The 19,097-nt window shown below is 40.6% G+C and overlaps 1 protein-coding gene across 1 annotated transcript; it reads right to left on the reverse strand.

The window, feature by feature from the left end:
* Window positions 1-7,310: 7,310 nt before the first annotated feature.
* LOC145060486 (uncharacterized) lies at window positions 7,311-10,028 on the reverse strand. The gene is made up of 4 exons (XM_079008139.1): window positions 8,894-10,028; window positions 8,479-8,559; window positions 7,958-8,251; window positions 7,311-7,816 (listed from the first exon to the last, which is right to left on the reverse strand). Exons 1-4 carry the CDS (start codon window positions 10,026-10,028, stop codon window positions 7,311-7,313), a joined length of 2,016 nt encoding a protein of 671 aa, XP_078864265.1.
* Between the last annotated feature and the right edge of the window lie 9,069 nt (window positions 10,029-19,097).

The following is a 19,097-nucleotide window of genomic DNA, read 5'->3' on the forward strand; positions in this document are numbered from 1 at the left end:
GAGTCTATCTTTTGCACATTATCTTGATGGATTTTCATGTATGGTCCTGTTTGGCTGTTTGCACATGATTTGTTTCGATAGATATTCATAAAAATGACGATGTTAGGTCATCACATTTAATAAATTGATCAATTATTTTAATAATAGTATAAAATAAGTATCAATTTATAATTGGCCAAATTATGAAGTTATTATATAGGTTTGAAATGTTTTCAGAGAAAAAACTATAAAAATTGATTAAGTTTTACAAGTTAGAGTTTCGAACTTCTAAATTGATTAAGTTTTACAAAGAATTGAATACTTGGAATACTTAAGTTAAAACAAAACTGAAGGGGGCAAAAAAAATGGATAATTGTGGTATTAGATTGTTGGTAACATCTCCACGATTTCTAGCATATGGAACTTGATATTCAAATTAGATCTTAAAAAAACCACATCCTATAGATATCTAGAAAAAATCAAATGATAATAATTGTATAATACGCATGCGACAATCCATATTGGCGAGAATCAAATGTTGGTGATTTTAGTGTCACCATGTCATTTTAAGTAACTGGAACTAACATGTGAGCTAAGGGGCTTCATGATTTGTACTCTAGTACATGTACGGGGTTGTGCAGAGTGCACGCATGTATAAGATCGAGTTAGAAGCCGGTTCGACAACTAGTCGGGGGTTCGGGGACAGCACTCCCAGGTCCGGGGTTTCCAAAGGGGCAGCGCCCCTAGCGGGGTCCAAGGGGCAGAGCCCCTGGCTGGGGTCCTAACGTGTCAAGGTGTGCCATGGCAAGATACGTCCTTATCTGAAATCAAGTCATCTACTAAAATCATGGTTCTAAAAAGTGCGTCATGGCGCGCCTCAACGCGTGCCATGGCGCGAGGCGTGGTGTAGCCGTTACGAAAACGTCTAAGGCGGGTTTGTGAAACGTGACACCCAAATAACGTGTTAAGGCGCCTTATTGCGTTATGGCGCGAATTTTTTTCAAGGCGCGAGTTTTTTTGTTTTTTTTTTATCGGACCTAAAATAAATGAGTTTTGGTTAACTTTTTTTATTAATATAACACTTCTAAAAACTTCATATATTTGAAAGAATTCAATAATTATATTATTTATATCTTTTAATGTATATAATATAGTCACGCCTTGAAAAACACTATGACTTAATTTTTATTTTGCCGCCAAACCACACCTTACGTTATTTAGAACATTGACTAAAATTAATAACTCCATAAACGTATTAAAGAAAAGCACAATAATATCCTAGAAAATCAACCTCGCAAAAAGTAAGCTTAAATGTCCATTTTGCCCGCCCAATAATCTATTGACTCTTAACAATATCGGGAGATACACCTCCATTTCATAAAATTCGTTTTTTTTTTAATTATTATTTTGAAACGGCAAATATCATAGCAACCCACATCAAGGAGATGTGGAAGAAAATACAAACAGTACATAGAGAGAGTAAAAAGAAGAAAAGAACAGGAAAAACATGGAAAAATTACAAACAAAGGAAAGGACATAAATTCTAAACTCTCCAATCCATATTTTTGAATAATCTTCCTTGCTTGCACCATATGAATGTTGTTGCTTTTATTCTTTCCACCGTATTCTCTAGGACTATTGGGATTTTTTCGAATATCCTTTTGTTTCTATCAGTCCATATGCACTATAAAACTCCACTTAATATCACATTTAACATTTTTCTTTTAAATTTACACTTCGACCATCGTGAGATGAAACTGAACATATTTTCCACCGAAAGAAATCTGTCACATCTAATTTCACACCAAGCAAGGATCGAGTCCATGATTGCCATCGCTACAGGACATGTTAACAAAACATGATCACATGACTCCTCATCCATATTTACATACACCACACATGGTATTTGGAATTATGATTCCCCTGTTTCTTAATGCCACTGTAGATGGTATTCTTCCAAGTTTTGCTCTCGAAATGAAGTATAGGATCTTAAAGGGGTCCGACTTATCCCGGTCGAATGGTCCACCATTGACAACATGTCCCGCCAGTTCTAATCGTTCACGTAACAAACATACCATAAACATGTCATCTCTCACAAAATCAGAAACCCAACAGCAGTCAGTTGAGTTCCACGACACAATTTCCTTGGGATCGATAATGATGTTATAGTGCATCAAACAATTATGTGATTTAATTATGTTTTCCACACAAGGGGACATCCGATAAAATTGGAACGATATAAAATTCGATCTTAACCTCTCAAAATTATCCAAAAATGTTCGACTATCGTATACGATAAGGATGTCTGGTGTGGGAGAGGAAAACGCACATGATATCAGATGTGTCACATTTATCCATGCATGAACACTGCCCCCAAAGAAGGTGGATGTGTTGTGACGTGACGCCCTCTACGTGCGAAGACAACCAATAAGCGAACACATTTCCAGACGGTTAAAAATTGCACCGTTGAATGTTGAATATGTATACGTTTGTGTTTAATAAAAAAAATTAATTTTCAAATTTAAACTATATATCTTATAACTATGACTACCAACAATTTTATACACATTTCACACTACAAAAACACATCTCTTTCTAATTTTTTTTCATCTTTTCTTCAAAATCTGGATCCAAATCAAAATATTCCATCCACTTCAAACACCTCAACCACCCCCAAACACTTCAAATGATCTATATACACATCTTAATTACATGCAATTGTTAACATCCCCAATCCAACAATTCACAAACCTTCCATACCACTCAAACTACTACTACAAACAACAACAACGACCACAATAATTCAATCAACCCCAATTCTAAACTTTTAAACTAGAGATGTCAAAAAGTCTTATAGGTTCCCAATCTCGTATGGGTGGGTGGGTTGGGGTATTTATTTAAAAAAAATCGGGACAAGGACATGGTTAAACCCCATTTTAATTTCAAGGGCCAAGATGAGGGTGGACAGTCTATTCCCGAATCCCCATGGGCGCTCGTTAATATATATATATATATATATATATATATATATATATATATATATATATATATATATATATATATATATATATATAATGGGAAAATTTCATTTATATCCTTAGAAATTTATAATATTACTTATATATCCTTATAAAAATTAAAATTACATATATATCACATTTATATCCAATCTCATAATTTTATTGATCAAATCAATTTAATATTAAAAAAATTATTTAAAATTCAAAATTTTGTATCATATTACAAAAATACCCTCCTAAATAAAAAATTTGGATTAACCCTAATTTACTTTTAAAAAAAAACTTTACCCTAATTTTGTATCAATTTAAAATTCCATGATTCTCGTGGACGATGCTTTTTCTCATCTTCTTCTCCAGCTTGTTGTTTCTTTTCATCCCATCTCCTGCTTTTCTCATCTTCTTCTCCAGCTTGTTGTTTCTTTTCATCCCAATGTACATGCATGTTTTTCTCCCCTCTTCATCGCAAGTTACATAGATTATCATCTCTGATAATTCTGATTGGAGTAAAGAAATTAAAGGGGACAACATCTTCGGATGATTGTACCTCCATTCTTGACACATTTTCTTTAACCTTATTGGTCATGGCTTGAATCCAAGGATGAGGTCGACACGAACGCCATGTATCTGGCTCAAAAGTTGGATTAAATGCATCCAGTGCAGTAAAAAATGCCCAAGATTCTGATTTAGGTTTCCCGACCAGGGGTTAGCATTCCAGTCCCAACTATAACCTGTTGGTGTTACATGATCCTGAACCAAACAACATTTATTACTTTCCAAGGCGAACAGTTCCGGGAATTTTGATTTTAATTTGTCATTTCCCCACCAAATGTCATGCCAAAATAAGGTGCAATTACCCGAACCGATTAATTTTTTTATAATACATTTGTAGTCCAAGTCAGCTCTCTTCATTGTGACCCCAGCGATGTTGTTCCACACACCACTAATTCCTTTTTTTGACAATTGATCTACAACACGTCTAGTAAGATTGTGTATCCCGTGAATGACCTGACACCAAAGAGCAGATTGATCTTCTCTCAGTCTCCACCACCATTTGACAATAAGTTAAGTGTTTAGTGCACGCAATGATCCTACACCCAATCCGCCCTTATCAATAGGAGTTGTAACTTTGTCCCATGAGACCCAGTGGATTTTAGATTTAGTGTCATATCCACCCCATAGAAATCGGCGTCTAATCCTTTCGAGAGCATCCAACACCTCCAACGGGCTTTGAAAAGAGAGAGATAGTATGTCGGAAGGCTGCCAAGAACTACTTTTAATAATGTTAATCGACCACCAAAAGATAGCGTCTTTGCTTTTCAAACTGAAAGTTTGGAAATGAACCGATCGATTATGGGTTTCCAATTCTTCTTCAGATTTATGTTCGCTCCAACTGGTACTCGCAAATAGTTGAATGGGAATACCCCCACCTCGCACCCGAGAATATTTGCCCACCTATTTGTTTCACTAGAGGAGGCTCCAATACCAAACACCCTTGATTTATTGAAATTGACTTTAAGCCCAAAGGAAGCGTGAAAGCACTTTAGGATTCTACCTAGGTTGGTGATATTGGACTTGGACCATTCGTCAATGAAAACCGCATCATCGACATAAAATAAGTGTGAAATTAGAGGACCGCCGTTTGGGATTTTGATTCCTTTAAAGATTCCTTGATTACATGTTAATTTTAATGCTACATTTAGCCCCTCCATGGCTATGATGAATAGAAAAGGAGAGAGCGGGTCTCCCTGGCGCACACCTTTAGATAAGCTGAATTCTTTAGTTGAGGATCCATTTACGATGACAGACGCTCGGGAGGATGAGAGACAGCCACGAATCCATGTTCTCCACTTCTCTTTGAAGCCCATTTGTGAGAGAACGGAGTCCAAATACTCCCAATTGATCGAATCAAATGCTTTGTCAAAATCTACCTTGAATAGTAATACCTTATGTTTGACCTTTTTAGCCCATGAATGTATTTCATTGATGATATGTGGGCCATCAAGGATGTTTCATTTCTCAACATATGCTGATTGTGCATCGCCAATGACGTGTCCAATTACTGATTTTAGACGACATGCGAGAATTTTTGCAATTATTTTGTACATGCATCCAATCAGGCTTGTAGGTTGGTAATCACTGAGCAAAGTTGGGTCTTTGATTTTAGGAACAAGGGTTATCATTGATGAAGTGCAGCCTCGAGCAAACGTGCCATATTTTTCGAAGTGACTAACAAAAGCTAGGATATTCGATTTCATAGTCTCCCAGAAGGTTTTATGAATTTGAATGTAAACCCATCTGGGATATAGATCGAAACAAAGGGCTGATAAGCTAAGGCCTTGAGACCCATTTCTCTTTAAATTTATCGTTGTAGAAACGCAGGACCTCACATTTGATTTTTTTTAACGTCTGTGGTCCACAACCCGTTTATTGTGAGTCCGTTCAACCGAGTACATCTGTTTTTGTTGTTTATGAATCCATGAAAGAACTTGGTATTTTCATCCCCGTCTCTCATCCATTTTACCCTGCTTTTTTGTTTCAGATCAAGGGCAGCCAAACGTTCTGCTTCGACGATCTTGTGAATATTAGTGTTTCGTTCCATAAGTTTTGATGCATTTAGTGGTCTTGATTCTGCTATTTTGTCAAGATTTTGATACGCCCCGGGATTTAGATCTCGTGACAAGTCCTGTGGTTGTGCTTCCTGCAGCCGTGAGTATTATTAAGACCTAATCTCCCTGGAGAGGAGACTAGGTTAAACTATTCTAAGAGATTAAAATGATTGATTTCAAGCCTATCTTATTTCACCCAAAAACACCCTTTAAATAGGGCTAGAAAATCTTTTAAACATGGGAACTAGAAACTCAATCCTGACAGAATCCTTAAACGATTCCAACACCAAAAAGTAAATAATTTTCTTAACTTATTTAAATTAAAAATTCTAAATCCCTGATGCTTCTTTCTTCTTCCTGTGATACACCTTACCATATTTAGGTTTGACACCCTCATTATCCATAACATTACTCCCTCCCTCCAATTTGAGCTTGTCCTCAAGCTCATAATAGGGATAAGCTTCTAGAAATGTTTCCCGCCTTTCCCATGTCGCACAATTTCATCTCCTTCAGACCACTGAACCAGTAACTCAGGCACTCCTTCATACCAACGAGCACGCAACACCTTGTAAGGTTGAAGCAGGGTTTTACCATCAACTAGGGGTGGTAAAGCAGTAAAAACTTCTGGTGGCACTCCTTGGTGGGGTTTTAAGAGGGATATGTGAAACACATTGTGGATGCGGCGACCCTCTGGAAGAGCAAAACGATATGCGACGGATCCAATTCGTTGTAGCACTCGGAATGGCCCATAAAACTTTGGAGAAAGCTTCGTAAACTTCGACTTAGCCACAGTGAGCTGCCGATAGGGTTGGAGTTTTAACCAAACCCAATCGCCTTCTTGAAATTCCAACTGTCTGTGGTGACTATCATAAGTTAATTTCATGCGTTGTTGAGCTTCAGCAAGTCTTACTTTGGCCACAACTAAAAATTCTGACCGATCAATAAGCATTTGATCCACTGCTTCGACTTTAGAATGACCTGCAACATAATTAAGTAATTTTAGAGGATCACGCCCATAAACTAATTTAAATGGTGTAGTCTTCAATGTTGTATGATAAGAAGTGTTATAACAATACTCTGCCCATGGTAACCAGGCCAACCATGTACGGGGTTTATCTCCCACCAAGCATCGTAGATACATTTCAATAGTGCGGTTGACTGCCTCTGTTTGACCGTCACTTTGAGGGTGGTATGTTGTGGAAAAAGCTAACTGAGATCCAGATAGGCGAAACAACTCCTTCCAAAAAGCACTTTGAAATACTTTGTCCCTGTCTGAAACTATTGTTTCCGGTAGACCATGCAAGCGAAAAACCTCCGTGAAGAAGGCTTTAGCGACAGACTCGGTAGTGTAGGGATGGCCCAAGGGAATAAAGTGACCAGACTTAGAAAATCGATCTACTACCACCAGCAAGACTGATTTACCCGACACCTTGGGTAACGCCTCGACAAAATCCATTGAAATATTCGACCATACGGACTCCGGAATGGGTAAGGGCTGAAGAAGACCGGCTGGTTGGAGGGTTTCCCACTTATTTCGTTGGCACACGACACACTCTCGAATAAAAACTTAGATGGTAGCCTTCCAACCCTTCCAATAAAAATCACTACGTATCCGCTCCATTGTCTTCTGTACCCCTTCATGAGTGGCATTATGAACTGTCGAGACCACTTCATCAACCAGCGGAGAGCTGGATTTTAAATACACCTATCCGTCACGAATGATCAGTCCGTCTTTAACAGTCCACCTGTTGTCCTCGATTCCGTCAATTATCCTTCTTCGCAATTCCCGAAGTTCATCATCAGTTTCAATTTCAACGCGTAGAGTGTCGAGTATTTTTGGTTGCAAATCTGACATCAAAAAGAGTTCTTCGGTCTCGATTTGGTCCTCTCTCCTTGACAGCGCATCTGCTGCTCGGTTTAATGATCCCGCTCGATATTCTACCGTAAAATCGAACCCTAGTAATTTGTTAACCCAATGTTGTTGTGGGTATGTGGTTAGCCGTTGGTCAAGCAAGAATTTGAGGCTGTAGTGGTCAGTTTTGATTAAAAAGTGTCGACCCCATAGGTAGGGCCGCCAATGAGCCACGGATTTAGCCAACCCAATTAGCTCTCGTTCATATGCCGGAAGCTTGTGATGTCGATCAACCAATTTCCGACTAAAGAAAGCCACCGGGTGATTGTTTTGTTGCAAGATGGCCCCAATTCCACTACCTGATGCATCACACTCAACAATAAAAACTATTGTGAAATCTGGTAATACAAGAACTGGGGAGTTGGAGAGCGCGTCTTTCAACTGAGTAAAGGCGAGTTCGGACTTAGGGCCCCACATAAAACTGTTACGACGTAACATACCTGTCAATGGACCCGCGATGATCCCGTAATCCCTGATAAACTTATGATAGTATCCCGTTAATCCAAGAAACCCACGCAAGGTTCGAATGTTGTGTGGTTTTGGCCAATCACGAATAGCTTCTATCTTCGTTTGATCGACTGCTACTCCGTTTCCGTGAACAATGTGCCCCAAATAAACTACTTCTCGGCTCCCAAACGTGCATTTAGTTCGTTTTAAAAATAATTTGTGTTTTCGCAACAGCTCAAAAATGATTCGAAGGTGAGCCACATGGTCAAATATAGAGGGGCTATAGACTAAAATATCATCAAAAAAACGAGGACACACTTTCGTAGATACGCATGAAAGACTTCGTTCACTAAGCTTTGGAATGTGGACGGGGCGTTGGACAACCCGAAAGGCATCACAAGAAATTTAAAGTGTCCATGGTGAGTGCGAAAAGCAGTTTTCTCGATATCAGGTTAGAACATGCGTACCTGATGATATCCCGATGTAAGATCTAACTTGGTGAAGACCGACGCACCATGCAGCTCATCGAGGAGCTCTTCAACCACAGGTATCGGAAATTTATCATTCACAATTTTTGCGTTGAGCTCCCTATAATCTACACAGAAACGCCACGTTTTATCTTGTTTTTTTTACTAGTAGTACAGGTGAGGAAAATGGTGATTGGCTAGGTCTGATAGTCCCGCTTCTCAACATCTCAGTGCATTGCTTTTTGATTTCATCCTTAAGAAGATGATGGTAACGGTAAGGATGGACGGCCACTGGTTCGGTGTTGACTTTGAGGCAGATTCGGTGGTCACACGGCCAAGAGGGGGGTAACCCCTGTGGTGTTTTAAATATATCATCAAATTCCTCCAAAATATCATCTAGATTTGGTGCTAGGCTATCATTTTTGGTGAGCACGGCCAAGCTTGCTGTGTCAGGGGACTCACCAAACCACTTAATATTCTTCCCGTTAACCGTAAACTCCATCTCCCGAACCGTAAAATCCCATAATATCTTTCCTAGTTGTTGTAGCCATCGGATACCTAATACGATATCAAAACCTTCTAAAGGAATAACAAACATATGAGCCTGGAATTTATACCCTTGTACCTCTACTGGTAAGTTTTTGCTGGTCCCATTGCTGGCCATTCTATCCCCATCTGGAAGTGCGACCCGTAGTCCTGGTCGGTGCTGAATGGTTACCCCAAGTTGTTCAGCTGCCCTTGTTGCTATGAAATTGTGGGTACTTCCACTATCCAAAAGCACCCATGCAATTCCATTCCCAATCTTGGCCCGGACTTGAAAGGTTTGCTCCGTCTTCTCACCCTTGATTGCATTCAGCGGTATTGTGGGGGTGTCTTCCTCATAATCATCATTTTCTTCCTCGTCTGTCATCATGATGCAAAAAAGTTTAGCACATTTGTGACCAATAGATAACATCTCATCACAATTGAAGCAAAGGCCTTTAGCCCGTCTCTCCGCCATCTCCGCGGTGGTGAGGCGTTTAAAAGTTGGGTTGCGAGTTTCTGACTTTGTGGTTCCGGTCCCACCCGTGGTTGTTTCTCGGTTCCCGTTCCTGTTTGATAAGGGTGCCCCAAAACTTCTTGGGCGACCTTCTTCTGCTAGTTTGAGCTCAATTTGTCGGGCGAGATTCATGGCATAGTACAGCGTAGTGGGTCTAGCAAATTCTACCTCGTAGCGGATAGCATTGATCAAGCCCGCACAAAAATGCCATATGCTTTGGTCAGGAGTTACTCCTGTCGTCCTTCCCAGCAAGGACTCGAAGTTCTCGCAGTAGTCTTCCACTGAACTGGACTGCCTTAAACGGGTCAATTCACCAAATGGGTTCATACTCATTGGTGGTCCGAATCTAATTCTGCATTCTTTTGAAAACTCAAACCAGTTCAAGCATGTCTTCATCCGTCTCAGGTTGTGGTACCACGCACTAGCTTTTCCTTGTAGTGAAAAGGTGGCCTGTCTCACCCAAGACTCCATGGGAGCCTGTTGCTCTTCAAAAAAATCTTCACACCTTTGAAGCCATTCGATTGGATTACCCTTTCCATCGTAGGTCGGAAACTCCATCTTGGCAAATCTTTGAATCCTCCCCCCGCGGTATCCTGTGTAACGTCCCAAAATACAAACCAAAAATTTCATTTTTAAAACATATACTTAGTAAAGCATTTAGAAATAAAAGCGTTCACCGATCATAACATTTCATAAAAGATATCACATGTCTGGAAAACATTTTCATAAACATAATAATGTCAGAGTACAAATCCCCAGGAAGATCTCATAGTGCAGAATACGAGGCATGTGTGTGATGGGCCGCTACCGCGCCAGCTCCTTCCCCTTTGAAGAAGAGGTACCTGAAACCAAAACTAAAAACTGTAAGCACGAAGCTTAGTGAGTTCCCCCACAATACCTCATATCATACAAACATACAATGAACAGCTAGGAGATACGGGCCTCGCCCACACTCATGAAGATACGGGCCTTGCCTACACTCCGCTAGATAGGAGATACGGGCCTCGCCCACACTCCCTTATCTGAGAGATACGGGCCTCGCCCACACTCCACTATCAAAGAGATACGGGCCTCGCCCACACTCAGCTGCTAATCCATAACATACAAGTATCACACAGACAACAAGTATAGACAAATCTATCATACTGGCATATATCATCATCAAACTCAACCATGAGATACGGGCTCTACCCACACTCCAACACTAGCACATCGTCTATATGGGCCGGCCTTGGTGCCTCAGACCCGTTACTACTGGAAGGAAACTCACCTCGAAGAGTATCTACCGAAAGTCTGACTGCTCGACGTCTGGCTGCTGCACCGGTAATCCTCCGGCTGCCAACCCATAAACATAGATTAGCCACTCATAAATACCCTTAGGTCAATTGATGAGTCAAAGTCAACTTCCAGTTGACTGGACTCACCGAGTCGTGGCACAGACTCGCCGAGTCCTCCTCCTACTAACCCGGTCCTACTCGCCAAGTCCCTCTTTCCACTCACTGAGTCGCCCTTGACTCACTACTCGGGACTATGGAACCGACTCGTGATCCGACTCGCCGAGTCCGAGAGCAACTCGCCGAGTTCCACGAGCAGATCTCCTACTCGCTTCCAATCCTCACCATAACATCCCGCAAGAGGATTTGGGGTTTTGGGACTACGTTACACTGCTAATCCCGCGTGCAGATACGAAGGGTTGGACCTTCGACACTTAAACCCCTCTTACTCAGTGAAAGTTCATATGACTCGCCGAGTTTAAAGAACAACTCGGCGAGCTCCAGGCAATCTTCATAGGACTCGCCGAGTTGTTCATCCAACTCGCCGAGTCTAAGACCATCTTCATAGAACTCGCCGAGTTCCACTTTGGGACTCGCCGAGTCCCTTCGACCCACTTCCCATACAGACCAAAAATGAGACATACAACACCTCTAACCCATAGATCTATGCTCCTAGGGCATGCTTATCACGTAAAGTTGCAAACTTTACGTGCATGCATGGCCCTATGAGCTTAAGAAGGCAAATCCAAGCTCTTTAAGGGGTCATACACCCAATAGGGACCTCAATAACCCCAACCACAAAGACTTTATACTTCTAGGATGTCCATAAGATCCCAATCTGAAGTCCTTTCAGAACTTAAAGCATAAATACATGAAATTTGAGGTTTTAGGGCTTGAAACCACCAATTTGGGACAAAAGGGGATCTAATGAACTAATGATCAAGGTAAGAACTTTTCTACCTGAATGGAAGCTTCTCACAGTGTAGATTCTAGATCTACTTCTCCTCCTTGCACACTTCAACCTCCTTTTCCTTCCTCTAAGCTCCAAACCTTCTCCACAAAGCCAAAATCACTCTCAAGAACAATATGGGGGATAGGGTTTCTTTCTACAGTTCTCTGGAAGTGTTAGGGACTAAGGAGGCCAAGTTAGAGCATTTAAATAGGGTGCAAACGCCCGGATTAGGGTTTTTGTCCAAACAGGGTCTACTCACCGAGTCCGGGGACTGACTCGCCGAGTACAAGGTTCAAACCCCGCGCCTTATCCCGCTCCTACTCGGCGAGTTGGTCCTTCAACTCGCCGAGTCCAAGGCAAAAATGCATAAAATTAAAATATTAATCACAAGGAGTATGTACCAGGAACCAGGTGCTACATCCTGTATCCCCACTATCGTTCCCTTCTTTTGGTGATTCTAGTCCTCAACGTTTGGATCCCTCGGGTTTAGCCGACTGCCAATTGGTTTTGATGGGTTGTTGTCCTCCGGTGCACCAGGACTCAAAATTCTTTCCTAATCCTCGTCCCATTCCTTATTCAACCTGCCCTCTGCCCCTTCCGATCGATCCTGTAAAGTAAGTCCACTTGCTGTTTGGGTCAGTGCCAAAAGTCCACCCTCGGCCCCTTCCTCGACCTTCTTCTGGTGGATCCTCGAATTTCTCCCCCTCGAAACACTTATCTTCACTGTCTTCATCCTCCCTTTGTTTGTATGTCTTGTTTTGACTTTGTGCTTGTAATCCATCTTCTATCGCAGCTTGCTTGGACTGCAGGGTTACCACAGCCACCTTCAGATCATTGGTGCTGGTCTTTAATGTTGGAATAGTGTCTAAGGCTGCAACTATATTTGGTAAGTATTTGATCCGATTGTGCATGGTCCTTTTGGGTGGCCTTCACCATAGCAACTTGACAGGATGATTTATAATAAGAGAAGAAATATTATTTATATATTATGAGAATAATATAAGGAATAATAATATTGTTATTTAATTAATATAAGTCATAAATTAATTAGGAATTAATTTGGTGACTTAATGTGATTAATTGAATAAAGGGGCATAAACTGTCAATTGTATGATAGTTGTACTTTGGGTTATGATTCCTTATGATTAAGGTGGTGGACGGTTTTAGGGTTTGGAAGGACCTAGAAATCGTCCAAGGCTTATCAATAAGGATATTGGATTGCTTAGGGCCTAAGTTATCCAATTAGGGTTTAAGGGTGAAACCCTAGGAGGCTCACTAGTATAAATAGACCCATGGGGTCAAGGAAATCGGCACTCTTGCTTTTGAAGAAACCCTGGCCGATTTCTAGCCCTTCTCTCTCTCTCTCTAATCATCCTCTTGCTAAGTTGGTGTTTGTAAGCCATTAGAGGCGTGACAATTATGACTCTAAGCTCCAAGGACAAGAAGATTCAAGCAAGAAACTTAAGGTAATCCTTTAGATCTGTTTTTCTTATGTTATTATACTAGATCTATTAATCAAAGTCTTGGATACATTGCATGTTCAATTAGAGAAACCTAGATCCAAGCATTAGGGTTTGTATGTGCACATAGGAATGTTCTTATGGCTCAAACCCATCAGTGGTATCAGAGCCTTGATTGGTTTCTATTGAATTGATGCATTGGTTGCTTGATTGTTGATTGCAAAATTCGTTTTTTTGTCCTTCTTCCTGATGAACTCGGCGAGTACCACTGTGTACTCGGCGAGTAGGCCTCAACTCGGCGAGTACATTGTGGTACTCGGCGAGTTCGAGCGTCAGAAGGAGCTAGTTTCGGGATTTCTTGTTGTTTATCTTATGGAAACTTGCCTTTATCTTAATGGGTCAATATAAATCCGATTTTAACATATATTTGAGTATATCCTTGACCTAATTGAAGATATTTACCAATAAATTGAATAATAATTTCCTTATGTGATAATTGATTGATTATTTTAATTAAATTGGTAAATTGTTTTGTAATAAACAATTAAATAAATCAAATATGGATAATTATGTGATTAAATGTTAATTTAAATTATTTGTTATTTGATCCCTTATGTTTTGAAAATTTTAAAACTTGTCCTCAAGTTTTGAAAATTATGTTTTGTGATTAAAAGTTTAATTTAGACAATTTAACAAGTTTAAAATTCAACCCTATACTAATATAATATTACAAGATTATATATATATATATATATATATATATATATATATATATATATATATATATATATATATATGTGTGTGTGTGTGTATGTATAATTAAAATGCTAGTCTTACCGTTAGTAGGCCTCATTCACGAAGCCGGTCTATAAGGTGGGTATAAGGTTGTTGCCTATAAAATGGCGCTTAATGGGTGTACACTCACACCAACCGCTTGCTTGATCGGTGGAGGGTCGTTAGCCGAACGGGTAGGATAAGGCAACTCTATCTCCTCGTTAAAAGTATAATATTAAAGTAACTAGATGTTTTTCAAATTCCCAATCCTAGTTACTTTAGGAAAAGTGAATTGATGCAATCCCATGAAATTACACTTTACACCCTTGCTAAGAAGTTAGTGGAGCGTGTGTGGTTTACCGACACACTAATTGGTTCTAAGCAAAGGTGGAAAATGGTGATTCATTGTTTATCATAGTTCGATGGAGCGTGTGTGGTTTACCGACACATCGAATAGGTGATTGTTACAATGAAGGCACCGTGTAGATTTGCATGGTTATTCACACCCACTTTGTGATCCTCGGCATCCCAGTCACAAACGAGAGGGGCATATCGAGATTTAAACATGTCATTAAAAAGTTCAATGAATCTCATCGAAAACTAGGAATTCTCAATACATTTAGAACTTGAGGTTATGTTTTCATGGTGGAGAATTAGTGAATCGTCATTCACTTACCTTCAAATTGTTTGCATGTTGGATTACGGCATCCCTTTTCTAATATGTAAATAATGTTGTTGGATCCTAGCCCTAATTTTTCTTATTGGGTGATAATTAGGGATTTTAAATTCTAATCAATCTTTGTCCTTTCTATTTGTAGATGTCAAACGCGAACAACGTTGCTGCTAGTTCATTCACATTGATGAGCCTTTGCCAAAAGGTAACTTTCGATGGAACGAACTTTAGCGAATGGATAAGATACATTCGCACGATTTCTCGCTACGAGGACAAGGAGTACGTCCTTGACGAGAAGCTCGAGAAGATCAACCCAAAAATCGCTACTCCGGCTGAAATGACTGCTTTTGAAACTCATGAACATGATGCGACGAAGGTTCATTACATCATGATAGCCACAATGAACGTTGAATTCCAAAAGTCCTATGAGGACATGTATCCATACGAAATGCATCAAGACTTATTGGAGAGATACCATCAAAACGCGAGGCAGGAACGTTACGAGATCTTTACTAACATGATCTCCACTAAAATGGGACATGGAGAATCTCTAACCGTACACTTGCAAAAGATGCAAAGGTATGTCGATCGTCTTTGCAAGTTGAATGTCGACTTTGGGGAAGATTTGGCTATCGACATGGTCCTTCACTCCTTGCCTCCGTGTTACAACCAATTTAGGATGACCTACCACATGAACAAGAAAGAGGTCACCCTAAGTAAGCTCCAAGGTCTCCTAAGGGTTGCTGAGAGCAACCTCAAGGACAAGTCTGTTGCACCAACTACCAATCCACCCGCTGCTCCTGTTTTGGCAATTGGGCAAGGAAGGGGCAAGAAGAGGAAGGCTTTGTCTAAGAGTCACCGCAGGGGAAAGTCCCGAGATGGTTCATCTTCTAGTGGGACCAAAGTTGATCCTGCTAAGCCTAACCCTAACCCGAAAGAGGCAGAGTGCCACCATTGCCACAAAATAGGGCATTGGAAGAGAAGCTGCCCAGAATACCTGCAATCCATCATGGAAGGAAAGATCAAGCCGTCTTTCGCATGTATTTACATAATTAATTCTAATGATTCATCTCATGCTATTTCTTGGGTCCTCGATACCGGGTGTGGTTACCACATTTGTTCTGTACTGCAGGGACTAAGAAGAAATAGGGATGTGGAGCGTGGAAGAATAAATCTAATCATGGGGAACAGAAGATCGTCGCCTGTGACTAAGATTGGAGTGTATTCTCTAGTGCTTAGTAATGGATTATGTTTAGATTTGAATAATTGTTGCTACTCGCCAGAAATGGCAAGAAACATCATTTCGTTCCATGGTTTGTTTAGACAAGGATTTAGATTTTCTTTTAATAATGAGAATGGTTCAATTTATGCTTATCTAAATGGTGTCTTATATTTTGAAGCAATGCCATGTAATGGAATTTATGAAACTGTTATGATTGTAGATAACCTAGGAAATGATGTTTTGTGCATGGATTCTTCCAATAGTATGGATAGAGCATCCTTGTGGCATTGTCGTCTTGGGCATGTCAACAAGAAGCGCATAGCCCAACTCCAAAAGGATGGAGTGTTGGAGTCATTCGACCTTAGGGAAGATGACACATGCGAATCTTGTTTACTTGGAAAGATGACCAAATCACCCTTCACTAGCACATGTGACAGGGGTGAGGGTTTATTGGACCTCATACATACCGATGTATGTGGACCCTTTAGATCAACCACAAAGGATGGGAACCGCTTCTATGTGACTTTTACCGATGACTATAGTAGATATGGGTATATTTACTTAATCAAGCAAAAGTCAGAAACATTTGAAAAGTTCAAAGAATTCAAAAATGAAGTGGAGAATCAATTGGGCAGGAAAATCAAGATGCTTCGATCCGATCGAGGAGGAGAGTACCTAAGTCTTGAATTCCACGACTATCTCAAAGAATGTGGAATAGTTTCACAATTGACGCCACCTAGGACACCGCAGTTGAATGGTGTGGCAGAAAGGCGTAATCGAACCTTGTTGGACATGGTTCGTTCTATGATGAGTCGTGCTTCACTACCTATCTCATTCTGGGGGTATGCCTTAGAGACCGCCGCCCATATCCTTAACCGAGTCCCCTACTAAGAAGGTTGCCAAAACACCTCACGAGATGTGGACAGGGAAAGCTCCCTCGTTAGCACATATCAAGGTTTGAGATTGCGAGGCTTTCGTAAGACGAGATACTCACGACAAGCTCGAACCTCGTAGTGAGCGATGTATTTTCATCGGCTACCCGCAGAAATCCTTTGGATATCTCTTCTATAGACCGAAGGACAATGTTATCTTCGTTGCGAGGAGAGGGGTTTTCCGAGAGCGAGAACTCATAAGCCAAGGAGACAGTGGGAGGCAAATCGAGCTTGAAGAGATTCAAGAATCGATTAATAAAGGAACCTCTACCGCTAGCGCTCAACCCGAGGAGGAAACTCCGGTTGAACCAATTGACGAGTCCTTACCTCTTAGACGTTCCGAAAGAGTTAGAGTTCAACCCCAGTTTTATGGTTTTCATATTACTACCGAAGGGGACACGTATATTAGTAATGGTACACTAATAAATCTAGATGAACCTAATGGCTATAAGGAAGCCATGGCAGGCCCGGAGTCTGCAAAATGGAAAGAGGCGATGGACAGCGAGATCCAATCCATGTATGACAACCAAGTTTCGAATTTGGTTGAAAATGTGCCCGGATGTAAGACCATTGGGTGCAAATGGATCTTCAAGAAGAAGACCGACATGGATGGAAACGTACATACATATAAGGCGCGATTGGTTGCGAAGGGCTTTACTCAAACTCCCGGAGTTGACTATGATGAGACCTTCTCACCAGTTGCGAAGATAAAGTCTATTAGAGTGATGCTAGCTATTGCCGCATTTCATGATTATGAGATTTGGCAAATGGATGTCAAGACTGCTTTCCTTAATGGAAAGTTGGCTGAGGATGTTTACATGGCTCAGCCAGAGGGTTTCATTGATCCAAAGCATCCAAATAGAGTGTGTAAGCTTGAGAAGTCCATTTATGGACTTAAGCAAGCGTCTTGCAGATGGAATCTTTGCTTTGATGAGAAAGTCAAAGAGTTTGGATTTGTACGAAGCGAAGATGAATCATGTGTATATGTCAAAGCCAGTGGGAGTATAGTCAGCTTCCTCGTTATGTATGTCGATGACATACTACTCATAGGAAACGACGTCCCGACACTGCAGGAGGTTAAGTCCTAACTCGGGAAGTGCTTCGCTATGAAGGACCTCGGAGAGGCTTCCTATATTTTGGGAATAAGGATAGTGAGAGAACGAAGTAAGAGACTAATAGAACTTAGTCAGAACACTTACTTAGATAAAGTACTAAAACGTTTTAGTATGGAAAATTCGAAGAAGGGAGAATTACCGATACAAAGTAATGCCAAGTTGAGTAAGACTCAAAGTCCGAGTACCGAAGCTGAAATAGCAGAAATCAGCCGAGTACCATACGCTTCCGCAGTTGGCTCAATCATGTATGCTATGACTTGTACTCGCCCTGATGTAGCCTTCGCCTTGATCATGGTTAGTAGATATCAAGGGAACCCTGGCAGAGCCCATTGGATTGCGGTCAAGAATATCCTTAAGTACCTTCGGAGGACCAAGGAATGGTTTTTAGTCCTCGGGGGGAGTGATGACTTGAAGGTGCGAGGGTATAGTGACACCAGCTTTCAAACCGACAGGGACAACTACCGTTCGCAGTCGGGCTGGGTCTTTACCCTGAATGGAGGAGCAGTAATTTGGAAGAGTTCCAAGCAGGAAACCGTAGCTGATTCAACGTGCGAATCAGAGTACATTGCAGCGAGCGAAGCGTCGAAGGAGGCAATATGGTTGAAGAACTTCATTGGTGATCTTGGAGTTGTACCTACCATAAAGGAGCCTATGGAAATTTTCTGTGATAATGAAGGAGCGGTTGCCTTGACCAAGGAACCAAGGGATCATGGTAGATCTCGTCATATCGACAGAAAATATCATTTCATTAGACATCGAGTAGAAGAAGGACACCTCGTGGTTAAGAGGATATCATCAGAAGATAACCCAGCAGATCCGCTTACGAAGGGACTGAGTAGGGTTAAGCTTTTGTAGCATGCTAGGAGTATTGGGCTGAAGGATGATATTAGCATAGATTAGATAGTAGTAGAAACGTGTAATAGATAAATGTAATTGACATTTGATGATTAAATAAAAGAGTATTATTTATAAGTAATGTTACTGTCTTATGTTAATTATTTAACTATTGTTTCATTTTGCATGTTTTGACTTCCAGAATAATTGAATTTATTAAGAATAATCGAATTATTCAAATTGTCCACAATCGTTCATATGTTGGAAGTAGGTATGAATGAAGATTGTCATGAATTGGTGTGTAGATTGTCTAAATGGTATTAGACATAGCAAAAGTTTGCTGCAACGTTCATGAGTGCTTATGAACTAGTTTTGAGCATTGGAACAAACC

Source organism: Lactuca serriola, chromosome 6, assembly GCF_051521515.1.
Source record: "Lactuca serriola cultivar US96UC23 chromosome 6, Lser_US96UC23_V15, whole genome shotgun sequence".
In the NCBI taxonomy this organism is placed as follows: domain Eukaryota; kingdom Viridiplantae; phylum Streptophyta; class Magnoliopsida; order Asterales; family Asteraceae; genus Lactuca; species Lactuca serriola.

Coding starts and splice junctions, on each gene's coding strand:
- LOC145060486 (XM_079008139.1), bottom strand. CDS start 10,028: ATGGAGTTTCCGACCTACGATGGAAAGGGTAATCCAATCGAATGGCTT. Junction 8,560..8,893: donor GAAGAATATTAAGTGGTTTG/GTGAGTCCCCTG, acceptor GTTTCTGTGTAG/ATTATAGGGAGCTCAACGCA. Junction 8,252..8,478: donor GCTCCTCGATGAGCTGCATG/GTGCGTCGGTCT, acceptor ATGATATTTTAG/TCTATAGCCCCTCTATATTT.